This window comes from Sclerotinia sclerotiorum, genomic scaffold (genome assembly GCF_000146945.2).
Source record: "Sclerotinia sclerotiorum 1980 UF-70 scaffold_8 genomic scaffold, whole genome shotgun sequence".
Taxonomy (NCBI): domain Eukaryota; kingdom Fungi; phylum Ascomycota; class Leotiomycetes; order Helotiales; family Sclerotiniaceae; genus Sclerotinia; species Sclerotinia sclerotiorum.
In genome coordinates this window covers 1386377-1400956 of record NW_001820828.1, presented here as the reverse complement: position 1 = coordinate 1400956, position 14580 = coordinate 1386377, and the positions used below count along the sequence as shown (strand labels likewise).

The 14580-nt window shown below is 37.1% G+C and overlaps 3 protein-coding genes across 3 annotated transcripts; 2 read left to right on the top strand and 1 right to left on the bottom strand.

Moving 5' to 3' along the window:
- Positions 1 to 1995: 1995 nt before the first annotated feature.
- Positions 1996 to 2303, top strand: SS1G_06844 (predicted protein; the record flags this gene model as incomplete). The annotated part of the gene is made up of 2 exons (XM_001592553.1): positions 1996 to 2087; positions 2210 to 2303. 2 exons carry the CDS (start codon positions 1996 to 1998, stop codon positions 2301 to 2303), a joined length of 186 nt encoding a protein of 61 aa, XP_001592603.1.
- A 2137-nt stretch (positions 2304 to 4440) lies between these two features.
- Positions 4441 to 5763, top strand: SS1G_06843 (hypothetical protein; the record flags this gene model as incomplete). The annotated part of the gene is made up of 2 exons (XM_001592552.1): positions 4441 to 4943; positions 5010 to 5763. The coding sequence occupies 2 exons, from the start codon at positions 4441 to 4443 to the stop codon at positions 5761 to 5763; spliced, it is 1257 nt and encodes a 418-aa protein (XP_001592602.1).
- Positions 5764 to 7788: 2025 nt separating this feature from the next.
- Positions 7789 to 7890, bottom strand: SS1G_06842 (predicted protein; the record flags this gene model as incomplete). The annotated part of the gene is made up of 1 exon (XM_001592551.1): positions 7789 to 7890. The coding sequence occupies one exon, from the start codon at positions 7888 to 7890 to the stop codon at positions 7789 to 7791; it is 102 nt and encodes a 33-aa protein (XP_001592601.1).
- Positions 7891 to 14580: the final 6690 nt, after the last annotated feature.

The window sequence follows — 14580 nt, the reverse complement described above, 5'->3', positions numbered from 1 at the left end:
ATTGAATAATTGTTAGCATGCATATTTAATGCAATCAAAATGTATTAATGCAAGAGATATGTATACATATATCACATTACATACAGCATCTGCACCAATTCGTCAATGCATAATTATCCCATATAGAAATATGGCTATTGGTCAAATCCATGGATCGATCCATCCAACCATCCATCCATCCAATCCAATTTCCATGATGACCCTACCTACAACCTACGTGAAGGATTCGATCCAGGGGATAAAAGACCGCGTAATGATTATCGCGGAGGAATCAAGACCGTTCGTTAATAATTTTGTAAGATCATTAATTTTTTATTTATTTTTGCTGCGTGCGTGATGTGATTGATATATTGTGAATGACAGCAATACAAATCACACCATAAAGGATGGGAAAATGGGGGAGATGATCAAGAGATGATCTATGGGACGGACGTGGGGATATTGTGTTGATCTGCAGACTGTGAGATGTACAGAGGTAGAGAAATGATGTAGATATGAGATCAGAGGATTAGTAGAGTACGCGTTCAGTCTAATAAGTTTGGGGATGTGGTAGGGAAGGGAAGGGATGGGAGAGGGGAAGCTCGGTTCGCGATCATGTATGTATATGTATGTATGGATGTAGAATCGTAGATGGAATGGATAGATGCTTCGATCCCCTGCATCTAGGACTGGAGGATCTAATGGAGGGGAATATATTGTGAAAGGGAGATAAGGTGATATAGAGATAGAGATAGAGATGAAGATGGTTAAGATTCAACTTGCAACTGGGGAAGCTTCTCTATTTTCTAGAAAATCAACCCAAGAATTCTACAGTACTTATAAAATTCGCAATCCTAATTATTACACACGCGTAAAGCAAAATCACGATTAAAAAAGCAAAGTGTAACCGATCCGAACCAGCGGGAAAAATAAACTTCAAAGTTCAAACTCTGTCCGTGAGAAGGGAATTGTATATCTTGACTGTCCACTGTCCAGTGTCCACCCACACTCATCATCCATTTCGATTCGAGCGGGGGAAGGCTATCAAATACCAGGGCCATAGAAGAGAAAGGCTAGATAGACATTGGACAATGAGAAATTTACTTTATGTCTAGTGTGATGTGAAGAAATGCATAATGACAGCCTTGTCCAAGCGTAAGTTTTTTTTTTTCTGCCAGCCAGATAGATGCACAGAGTAAAATAAATATATATCCCTTGTGCGCACACTCCCTTGTATGCGGCCGATCATTTTGGGAATGGGATGTTGAGAACGAGAGGGTGTGGTGTGGGGAATTATGCATGTAGAGCTGTGTCACTGTACAGATTTAATATGGTCGGCTCGATCGATATTGGAATGGGGAATGGTTCGTGGACGTTGATAGGTATATTTGTGCGAATGGAGGGTTTGTATTTGATGCAATTGGGTATTTTCTCGTCTGACACATTACTCGTGTTGACCAATGATTTTGGTATTTTGACATAGGGAAGGATTGTCGTCTCATCCAAATCTGATCAAGGGGAATTATTGAAAATGAAAATATCCGAATCCGTACCGAAAAAATGGATACTTGTGAATAATAGATTGAAGATAAGAGGAGACTTAAAGGACCCCGAAATTTCAATATCAACCAAACACGCTATCCTTGAATGAGATCGAAACTCCCTCATCTACTTTCGTCCTCCCCCTTTGAAAAGAAATTCTAGAAGAAAAAAAATCGAAGTTAGCTGCACCTAAAGACGATATACCGGGATAATGTATCACCGTAGGACCGCAGGCGCTGAAAATGCTGTGGTCCATTCGGAGTCGTTCGTGCGAAGCTAATTATAATCTAGACCGAAATAACAGATTTTGAAGTTTTTCAATGGGCAAAACGTCTGGAATTTCATTGGATTGTTTGAAAATGGTGGAGCGAGAGTTTCAAGGTTGACGAGACGACGAGTTAACAACAGCTCGGGCTCTAGGGGAGACCTTGCGATGAGACATGGATCTAGCTTTAGGTTATGGAATTTGACGTTATGGAAATAAATCTCTGTACGAATTGTTTCTACGGAGTAAAGGGCAAATTTGATGATTTTGATGGTTGGATCGGTGTGTTAGGTGTGGAAGAGTATGTATCTAGATGAAGTTCTTGTGCTCTTTGGGTTTGGATGACAAGAAGTCGAAATAATAGTATTGCTTATGGTTACTCGTTCCTCCGTCCAATCTGTACTCGAGTTAATAAATAGGCAGCTCTGGAATGATATCGTCATCTAGTGAGGAGTTGGTAGCTACCTACTCGAGTAGCATGAAAAGGATGTCCAATGATTTACCGGTAGTCAAGTAGTGTTCATGACACTGACTTTCACACGTATTTGAAGTGAGCTAATGTTCTCAATGTTGGTTTCGGTGAGATCCAAAAGAGATAGATCCAAAGGAGATCAACCTGTTGGGGGCTAATCCAACGAAAGTTTGAACTTTGATGTGGGTTTGCGGGGCAATTTTGCAAGTCTCTCTTTTCGCTCAAGGAAAATCCCCTCTTTACTCGGTAGCTAGCTCCTCTATTATCAAATTGACTTCCTAGCCACGAGCCATGTACCCGTAAATAATATACATCGACTAGCGACTCATGTGGATTCTGCTCATACCTATTGACCTCTCATACGTCTGCTTTGATTCTTTCCTGAGGTTATTTCGAGATTTCCTCTCCACCAAGACCCTGCATTGAAATTCGGTAACTGTTAGTTACAGCACAATCCTTGATGAAAGATGGAAGTTTCCGGCAAGTTTTTCTTTTCTATTCCAACTTTTCCCGAATCCAAACAGATGAAGTGGTTAACCGTTAATCTCATTTGTGATTTCGATGATCCTTAAAATTGAGGTGACAAGATCATTGAGGTTTTTAACTTTATCGAAAGATTATCATTTGTCGTTTGAATGGATAGAATTTGAACATTATTTCCCCTCATGTTTCTAGTTCTGAACCTTAAGAACTGGCCATCTGGAAGCTCTTCAAAGTGCCACTCTGAGGCTCTGAGAGATGTGACTTCTCCCGATTTAGCTAAAAAACGGCAATATTTAGCTTAGCCCCTGTATTCGTTACATTTAGCTTCAAATATGATATCAACTTATCAATTTATCATCTTTTTCTTGAAATAATGAGCTGTTCCCTGGAATCCTAGATTGATTTAAATTCCATTGGGTAAATTGGATTTCATAATTTCACTCAACTAGTTGCCATAGTGCTCTCCTTTATAGGAGTACAGGAGTACTAGATCAAAGTATCGAGTTTCTGCTTTTCTACTGTCGGAAATGATCAGTTTCTAAATCATCATGATGATGAAGATAGAGAGCTTCAAGTTGGAAATTAGAATAGCAAATGTATCTAGTATCCTTCTATCATTATTGACTCTACGGTAATCTACTCTCCCTCTCTATAAGTATACCTATAGAATAAGTCATTTCATCTCTTCCTTTCTCTTCTCTTTTCGATTTCGTATCCATCATATATATTTATCATCTATCACAATATCAACATCATCCATCACCCACCTGTAAATTTACAATTTTGAAACAACCCTCGGACTTTCCCATTTATCCATTATCGAATTTCCAAAATATCCGTCGCGCAGGTAACGATACACAACCAACCAACCGTTTTCCATTACTCTTAGCTGAGGCAGTGGAAATCTACACCAACGATTTATCCACTCCCGTTTCGATAAATTCCAACAAATTGATCTCATAAAGATCTTCTTCTCGATTCTGAGGCAATAACTATCTAGCGGTTATTCTTGAAATAGATAATAGGACTTATTTTGGAGGTTAGTATATCATGATATAATTAATTGCATATACTCTATTGGTATGTACTCATTCCTTCATACTTCATTCATATATATCCTAAATCGCCTCCCTTACCGCCTTTAATTTTAGTTCAACGATTTTTTTTGATCCCGTTTTCAGCCACTATCAAATAGTGGAACAAAGGAAGGAAAAAAAAATAATAATACAGTAGTACATACATGAAAAAAAAAAAAGATTCGAAAAAAATAGCAAAACCAAGAACCCTGGTAAATCCCCAGTCTTTTTCTTGTGTCACCGCACCACGCCATCTGCTGCATTCCGAAAGTCCCTGTATCCAATTACAATCGATTCAATCAATTGAGTTGAATTAACCCGTCGCTACGAAGATCATATTGCAGGAACAACAAACTTTAGACCTTAGACTTAGAGACCTTAGACCCCTTCTTGTCTGTTTCCCGCGTCGCAAACTAAATGTTCCTTTGCCATTCCCATCTTTGCTTTAACTAAATTCAAATTTCACTTATTACTTTACCTGGGCAACAACAAACTTACTTTACTAGAAGGTCATACCACAAAGATTTCAACATCAACATCATCATCGTCGTTCTTCCTTAAACTAAACTACCATTTCAAAACAATAAACACCTTTAAAATTATACTTTTGTAAATCAGCAACCATGGGTTACGATACTCGTCGAAAGCAAGTGAATTGGGTAGCTCTAGGAATAGAGTTACCACAAACTCATGCTGAGAAAGCGGCCGCACGACTTTCACCGCCTTCAATAGCGACGTCGACATCAGAACAGCATATTTCGAAAAAGTCAAAACGAGCGCGCCGAGATTCTTGTTCATTATCACCGCCACCCAAACGTATTTATACCGCACCGAAAGATATAAGTACCCCGCCACTTTCACCACCAGCAGAAATTCATGAATTCGAAAATTACCACGACGAGGACATGAAAGAGAAGGAATTCAAACGTGAGAAATTGGAAGAGAGAAAAGTGAAACGTGAGGAGGGGAACGATGAGAATGTCATAATGCAAGAAATTGATTTGGCGGAAGTAAAGGATGAAATTGTTGAAGGAGTGATCATTCAATTACAGAAAACTGCCAATAGACCTCATTTGGTTAAGGAACTTGCAGCCATTTTGTCCCCAACCGTTCGAATCGTGGAACAGTAAGTGCAAAACTATTCCCAGTTAGCCCCGTTGACTATATAAGTATGAAACTAACGGAAAATTAGATCTGCCAATCCATGCGCAATCATTTCTTCCCGATTATCCAACTATTTAAAACGATCATGGACTGCGTCATCGCCTTGTCCTGTGGGAAAAGAGTTGGAAACTGTACATCCAAGGAGAACATACTTTTATTTGACGACTTACCCACACCAACCGATTCCTGATCCATCACAATTACCTCAGCGTACGATTATCACTCCTTCCATATCAAGTGCAGACTCGGTAGCCGATGAAGCAGATCGAAGTCGATGTGATTCGCCTGAAGTTGACCTATCCTCTGAGGAATACGATGATGACGATTCAATTATACCTCCAACCTCCACTGGTTCGTTTTCCGGTCGATTCGAACGTCCCGTGAGGAATAATCGTGCTTCATCTGTGGGTCTCGAAAAGGATGAGAAAGAATTCACTCAAACAGCTCGCGGAATGCAAAAACGAAGATTCAGTGGCGAGCCACCATCAAAACCATTTGATATGACCGATATGCCATCAAATATTTCAAACACTCCCATGAAATCCATAGAATCAGACCCATTTTTCGGAGAAAGTCGAGGATTAACGGTATCGAACACGGCGGGTTTTATGAACAGCCCCGCTATGAAACCTGTTTTCGCGTCGAAAAAATCTTGGGATTCTACTCTCGAAACTTCTCATACGAATTGGACGCCAGCGAAGATTGAAACGTTAGATTGGGATACAAGAAATCCGGAAAATGTGGAGTTGGACGAATTAGATGGCATGCTTGATGGATATTAGATTCCTTTCAGCCTTTCATATTTACGATTATACGCACACGAAAAGATTCTACTAATGTTAGAATCAGGAATCTTTTGATTCCATTGTATAAATAGTTTTCTTTTTCCTACTCTTCGAGATTTCTATTAGGGGAGTTGTACGATTTATTTTACTAGAAGAAATGGAAAGATGGATGAATGAAATGGAAAAACACGAGACAAAAGGGAATAAGATAAAAGAAATGTGATCCTGGGGATCATGGGATGTTTTTGGAGGTACTCTCGTTTTACCCATACGTCATTGCCAAGTCTGATATTTTTCTGCGATGGTGTTTGGGATGGTGATGGTGATGATGGAGTTTTTATTTTTATTTTTACGCGTCACGTCTTTTTTTTTGTTCTTACACATAACTTTCATGACTTCAGATGGATGGATGATGGGAGATGGGAGATGGATTCGGAATATTTTCCCATAGCTGAGGGAGTCAAGAGTCTATAAATAAATAGCTTTCTATAAGATAGATTGGGATAGGAGACAATGGGGTTTAAGGTTTCGAAGATTAGAATTGTGGAATGTGGAGTGTGGAATGATGATTATAAGTTACACATGTTATGTATATGACTTATATTGATGAGATGCTTGCTTGGTTGCTTGCTTGCTTGGTTGACTAGGTACTTAGTTTTTCTCCGTGTGAATTCGAGATAGAGAGAGCTACCTAGGTGCCTATATACCTACCTGGTGGTGAACTTGAATCTCAATAAATAAGATAGGTAATCTGAAAAATACATCCTACTTGTTACGTGACGGTTGTTACCCACTAGTGGCTCACGCGCACTAGCCCTGTATATAAAGACCTTCTTACTTAGAATCTTCTTAGTTCTTTAGTTTTAGATTCTAAGTGATTAAATTGACTCCGTTTACGACTTTTCCGTCACAGTTATAAACCACCTCGAGAGCCTAGAGCACTTCTACGTGATCTAGACGGCACACTTTGTAACATTAAATTAAGTAAAAGAAGAAGAAAAAAAAGAAGAAGAAAAAAGAAGAAAAAAAAAGAATAATATAAAAAGAATAAAAAATAAAAAATAAAAATAAAAAATAAAAAAATAAAAAAAAATAAAAAAGAGAAGAGGGAGTAACATATATATTAATTTTAATATTTTATTAATAAAGAAGTTTATATCTCTTTAAACAAGTTTTTTTTAAGATTTTTTTATAGAACTTGTGACCAAAAGGGTGTTCATAGACCAGCAATTGTATTTAACTTAGAATCTACAGGTGAAGAGCACCTGTAGATAGGAATAGCTACTCTATATATAAACAAATGAATGGTCTAGCTATAATGGTTAAACAAAAAGAAATCATATTTATTCCTTCAATAATCTTACTTTACCGATAACCATTGATACATAGTACTTGTTCAGATCTGATCCTCAGACCACTTAAATCGTATACTAATCCCGAGTAATCGTATCATGTGTGAACATGGTTAATGTACCTGAGGTTTCTTATATAATAAGGGTGGGAGGAAAGCAGGGGTTTCCGTCACAATTATATTTATTAATTGAAAAATTATTAATAAATAAAAATCACGATTTTTGGTATAAAAGGGTGGTTGAGATTAGGGGTGGCCGAGAAGTGGGGTACTAGACTTAAAAGACTGTTTGGATCTCATTCTTACGTCAGTACTATGTTCAAATTTGGACAAATCAGTGCCTTGAAGGAGCCGTGTCGAGGTTTTGGCAGAAACATAAAATGAGTTAATAGTTTAATTTGATCAATGCTTTGATAAATTGGTGGGCAAGGTTGACAAGTTACATGAGATGATGGCAGTGAGTAAAAAAAATTGTAGTGGTATTCATGGGCTATTAGATAAATCCTGTCAACCACCATTGGCCATATTAATGATTAGCGGAGAAGTAGACGTATTAGTTTATCTTCAACAAGTATTCTTACTACTAGGATTTCAACTACTCCTTTCATTATCACTACTATTGCCATCATCGTTATCATATCATTCAATCATGCTATTAACAGAAACCCCATCTAATACGTCCAATCCACGGTACATCGTTCAACTTCCCCAGTTTCGAGGCCCAAATAATGGACAGGCTCTGGAGTTTTCCTGTCTGTGACAGGAATTGCCATTATGATTTACCTAGTATTAAATTGCCAACTAAAATTAGTTTATATACTCAATGTGCCGTAAACGGAGATAAGAAGTTAAATCGAATTGGAAGTCGATATTTACCAACTACTTACACTCTCAAGCATGGTTGAGCATTTTAATTTAAACCTCTCTTCTCCTTCCTCCCAAGCCCTTCTCAATCCGCTCTATACCTAATTACAACACTCCCTTCTCCTCTCTTCTAAGCTTATAATCAAAGCTTACTATAAAACTCACATGCTATCCTTCAATCAATACCATAACCACAATAAAACCCATGGAAAAACAGTGTATAGGCTTGAATTCACTGCCATTAGCTTCAATAAGTATACAAAGTTCCACTCAAGAGCTCTGCGGGGTGTAATGCAAAAGTGACTATTTTGTCGATTTTACCCTTGATTTCTTTATTCTCGTTATCTTTCTATTTACTTTCATTCCCATCATCAAAATGCTATTGCCGAAATGGACTTTAGCACCTTTATTCCTTATGAGCTTGCAAGTTTAAATTCTATTCTCTGGATTATTGGTAGTAAGTTTTGACTGTATTCTTGAAGATTTGTGAGGGGTCTTGGGGCTCGTCCGGCCACTAAAATGTGCTCCATGTTTTCGACGATAGTAAATGACGGTTTATGGGGTGAGACTCTGGGGTTTTATATTCAGTTCCTGTTTGTTTCATGGGGCTTAGTGTATAATGGAGCGAAAGGGAAATGGTTGAAAAGAAGAGGGCGTAAGAGAAGGATACGTCATCCTGATTCATCGCATTTTAACAATGTGCTTCTGTATCTGTGAAAAAACTTTCCGGATCTACAACAACATCTTTCTGTTATAGGTCTGTGGTTGATCGAGTATTTTGGTTTACTTGAGTGATGGCCATGAGTCAGACAGGACATGGTTGGATTTGTGTGGAGATATACAAGTAGCTTCTCTCTTACTTGGTAAGAGTTCTTGGGTAAAAGCCATAGGTTGTAAAGTACTTGCCACTGTCATTTGATGCGTAATTTTAACGTTAGTTATCTTTGAATCTCATTAGCTTTTCCTATATTTAAACACCGCTCCTGCGCATTCTCAACTACCAGACAAGATTTCCGTTATGTCAATTTCCCGCCTAACTTTAATTTTCCAACTCAAAATGAACTGCTAGCAACCTAAAAGCCAACACAAAAAATCACTGATGAAGTAGGTTAGGATACAGCTCTGTGTTTCTTGGTGAGACGTAGCAGGTTTATTTAAGGAGTCTCAGGTCTAAAAGTCTTGGCGCAGGAGAGAATGATCGATTTACTGGGACGTGATTAGGGATGAAATTTTTGTAATTGTCTAAAGCATGAAAATCTAGCTCAATATTATTTGATAATAATCTAGTGTTGGGTTTCTTGAGACTAGAAAGAGCATCAGATTGAATTGATTGATTCTCTAGCTAAGAAGTTAAGCTGCGAGCATATATTCAAAAAATGAAGGAATAGGTTGGGTATTCGGCCTTCGGAATTAAAGTGCTTTGAAATCAAAATATTGAAAGCAAACAAACAGTATACCAAAAAGGAAAGAATGAATTAAAAGTTGAGTTTTGTTTGCTCCTTATATGCATATGCACTATATATGCATATGCTGCCAAGATCCCAGGAGGTCAACATCTAGCTTCCTTTATTATAATAAAAACTTTTAGTATCTTTTTTGAGGGCAAGAGGGAGGAATCGATTGAAGTAAATGAACAGATCAAAAAGGAATTTTTTCTTGAGGTGAATATTAAATCACCAAATGTATTTATTGGTTATACATGATAACTAATTCCTTTAAAAACTAAAGTACATAATAATAAAGTAATATCATTATTAAAGTTTATTGCAATCTACCTCTGTTTTACATATAACCCCATCCCTAGACGTAATATGAGATCCAGCCCTAATGAACCCCAATGGTAAAACTTTTGTAATTTCGTGGTCAATATCCGAAACTATTATATTGATGGCTTTTCTTGCCAACGTCGTTTCGTCCATTGTCATTATCATTTTCAGTAGTCACTGTTAGTAGCAGTCGAGAGATATTATCTTCGATTATAGTTTTTATCCTATGTTATTATTCTCTTTCACTGCCACAGTTTTGGTAACTTTAGGTTTCAATTTATTGCCCCAATTATCACAATTTTTCATCGTTTCTGCTTAATATATACCCAAACACAAAGCCGGAATGCTTCAGTTGTCGAAAAAAAGTTCACGAAAGTATTCTATCTTCAGGTTAATCTTCTATAAATTAGACATTCTTTTAATCTTTTCCTAAACTTTTTCTCCATTTTCAAGGAATTGAAATTTATTTGATGAGTTGAGAGATGTATATCAACGGTTTATATACCGTGGTTGAGAACTTCTGCTAGTATGGTGGTAGTATACAGTAGAGTAGTATGGATATTTAGTTGTGAGTGAATAATTGAAGTATATATAAATATTAATATATCCACTAATTCCAATCAAAGGGAGATTCAATTCATAGAGATTGAGAGACTAGTTTAAAAAGCTGCCTCAATTCCGCCATTATTAGCAATAAACAAAGTACAACCTCGATAGATAAAATAGATGTTCTGTTCTTATAAACTAATGGCCGCATAGGAAATTCTTGACTCAGGTTCCGACTAGACAAATACAGAGCATACACAACCTTTCTTATCTTAATTACTTTGATGAGAATTATTTTATAAATCAAGAAAAGTGAAACGACAACAAGTATAAAATCTACGATAAGATGTTTCCTCTCCGGTGGTGGATCTTTCCATCGCACTTTTAATACTCATCACTGGATACTTCCAATAATGAAAATTTACCATCTCTAAATAGTCTTCCTTGGTATCAGTCTCCAGCTACAAAAGTAAAGCTTTCGGGGATATTATAGAATAGTTTGTACCTATCACAAAAATTCAGTATAAGCTTCAATGGGTATGATAATATTACAGGATATTTTTATAGATGGGTTTGAATTATACAGATACCGCAGGAGCAAGCACGGTAGGCAATGCTATTCGGTCTCGCTAGAGTAAGGTGCTGATTCAAACGTATTCTATGATGTATATAAGATATAAAAGCTTGTTTCCCTGAATCCTCTTCCTTTCCAAGTTTATCAAAGATGAGGAAAAATAGAACATTATATTTCAGAATGTGCCCATCGCATCAGTGAAATAGCAATACTGTGCAAAGCTCGGTTGCATTCATATTCTGATAGGTCTACTATCTCAGCAACTGAGGCAAGTTACAGTGCGGAAGGACAATTCGGCAGTAACTACCAAACTTCTCATAAACTATGGAAATAGCATCATTTTACTGTCATTGGTAATTTATTGTTGGTCACTTCATTAATCTATCTTCCTTTCCTATTCCCTGTTGGACGGACCCTCAGACCTACCCAGTATACTTCTCACATTTTGACCTCAAGTCGCTACAGCCACTGCTTATCTTCTAGTGCCACATCCATTATATAGGACAAATCCTGATTTATCTTTGATATGAGTCTGTTAGCCAGTACTCCGGGTTTTATACTGAGATTCTAAACATCCGCTTAACTTAGGATTTTGGGTTGTGTATGATTGGCTAGAGTAGGACATTGTTGCAAAAAAGTATACGCATTTTTCAAGTTCTGCATACTCCCAGGTTGAATCACTAGTACACTTAAAGCTCGAGATAAATACTGAAAAGATGACCACATAGACGCCACTATCAAGCCTTCTTCCAAAATTTGCAGATATATATCGCAGGGTTTTAATGCGTGTGTCTTTTCTCATACACTTGACAGATCATTCTTTCCATGGGCTCTAATGGGCACGAATGAGCTGCAGTACTTGGTGAATATACCCAAATATTGAAGTGATGGCAAAAATACAAAGACTTCAACAATAATTATTCACCTATATAGTATTCATCGTCGTTTAATCACACCCATCATATTTCGAGAACATTTATTTGATAACACATCGCTAGCCACTACCCTTTTCATTGTACAATTGAGTGATAATTTATGATGTTGAATGATACTTGGATCTTGAGGTGTAAACCGCAATGCACGTCTCTTTCATTATGCGAAATGTTTCAACATACAGATCACATCATTGTCCAGCAAGAAACCCATACGTCAGCCCTAATCTACCTAAAAACTTAAGAACTTCCAAGCTATTTATATCCACTAACAGCAGCACTATCAAATAATTGAAAACAATATAAAAAATCATCTGATCACATAATATTTCGCTGCCATTAATCAGACTTGATAACATCCGAAGAGAATCTCCATCCCCTTAGACGAGACCACCTAACAAAAATTTTGCTTTAGAACATATCTATTTCCTCTCATGCCCCAAAATCCCATACACATGCATTTCCAGGAAGAGCAGACAGAAATAGGGCACTTGAATTTCTATTTCCGATACGTAAATTGCGCCATCTACTTAATTGTCTATTCTATTCCTTTCATCGAGTATCTTAAATAATAGCCAAAGTTCAAACCATAACGCCCCGCGCTCATCGAATCATTACCCCGCTTTGGGTATCTGGTGAATGTATATGCGAAACGGAATGGTCTTACTACTGGTGAGTATAGATTTATTGAATTAATATCAATATGGAGCCATATGACATATGATAAAACTTCGCCCGGGATTACTTCACTCATTCTCTACAATTTCTACCAACCCACCATCAAAAGCCCTTGCACTTCCAATTCGTCTGTCCAATTCTCTCTTTCTATTGCTGTTACACTGAGCAACCATATGAACATTCCCTCATCTCATTTCCTGTAAATCGTGATTTTGGACATATTTCGCAACATGTCTTCCCAAGAAAGTAACCTGTACTTATTACCCATAATCATACAGAATTTCCCGATAAATCAGGTGAATTTTAGCTTCAAAGCGGAGTTAGGATGTGAATAAGAGGGTAAGGGAGGAGAAGAGAAATCAAATACATAAAAAGAAGAAGATGTGAGAGCATCTAGAAATAAGTATGAATAAACGAAAGAAATGGTCCTATCAGTCATTTATATAACATGGAAAGTCGAGCAGAAACGAGAATACAAAGAGAAAGAAATCTTTGCCAGAGACGAACTCGATAGCTTATAGAAAATAACATGTTAAAGTACCTATACATAGCAATCCCAGACGACAGCGCTATACACATACACCAGCGAGAAAAATAACAAACCCTAATTACCGCACAACAGCAAAGCAACATTCTAACCGCTAATTAACCCTTATATGCAGAAACGACAAAAATACTAGAGAAAAACCTGTGTGAAGGCCACCTCGAGCCTTATGATCACAAGTTCTATAAGTTCCGAAGCTCAATTAATATAATAACTAGTAAATTGGAAAAAATCCACAATGAATAATAAAAAATCCATAATCTAATCTAAATCAAAAGAAAATGACAGCGACGAGAAGCAAAAGTCAACAACAAAAAATAAAATATCCAAGAACTGCACAAATGATTATCAATAAAAACCCATAATTCCTTTAACTCACCGGGTCGGTTCTCTACTTCAAGACAAAGAAGAAAAAAAAAAAAAAAAAAGAACAAGAGAGATATCTTTCCCAACCTCCACAATCACAACCACAAACCTCCCCTATCCCATCCTATCCTATTTTCTCTAGAATTGCACTAGGATAATATTTATTCATTACAATTTCTAACTTTGTGGTATATATATACATATATATATACATACATACTTCACATCTTCAATATTATATTATACCATACTATACTATACCACAAAAACACCCGCAGAAAATCAAAAAAATATATATTAAACTTCATTGTACCTACTAAGTAAATATCCTTCACTTCCAAACCACAGTATAAAACGTCAAAAATTGAATACATAATCAAGAGAAAGAGAAAGAGAAAGAGAAAGGAAGAACGAATAAATAACTTGAAGTAAACTGATAAATCAAATCAAACTATTCATTAATTAATGAATACTTAAAGTAGTTCATAAGCAATTATTGGCTGGAAGTGATAGTTTCGGGATATTATATACCAAGTGGGTTGTTATTTAGTAATGACTAGTGTATTGTCACGTAGTAGATATTATCATCATTATTATACACTGATGTCCCAACACCGCTTATGAAGGATGTGCATGGAAGATACCGAAGAGGGTCAAATTTTATTGATTCCTACATCTCAATTCTCGAATATAGAATATGATTGTGTGAAGCTTTTTGCCGCTCATATGACAATTCATTATTAAGACTTTGATCGGACTTAAAGTTGGTTGCTCGGCGCAGCACCCTCGAAGGTTTTACGTTTAGGTGTAGTTCTGCATTTGGAGAGGAGGTGAATTTTTCTCATTCGAGCAAATCTGCGTTTCCTCCTCCTCATTACCTACCTACGCAGGAAGTCCCACTATTGAAGGACTGAAATATGCCCAAGATATAAAATAAGAAAAGAGTCCACGCTCCTGGCGGTTTTTTTCAGCTCCCCCTCTTTACTGGGGCGGCGCGGAATCTCTGTAGTCCTTATTAGTGGTATCCCTGACTTTGGAGGGATCAAATGCTCCTCACAAAGATACCACCTGCACCTCGAGTTATGTCTGGCCGTTAAGCCAGGTTGTCGATTGTCAATAACAACATTTAAGGAGGGAAGTGGTGGTGTTTGAGACTATATCGGTAAGCGAGGATGCGTCGACATGGTCAAAAT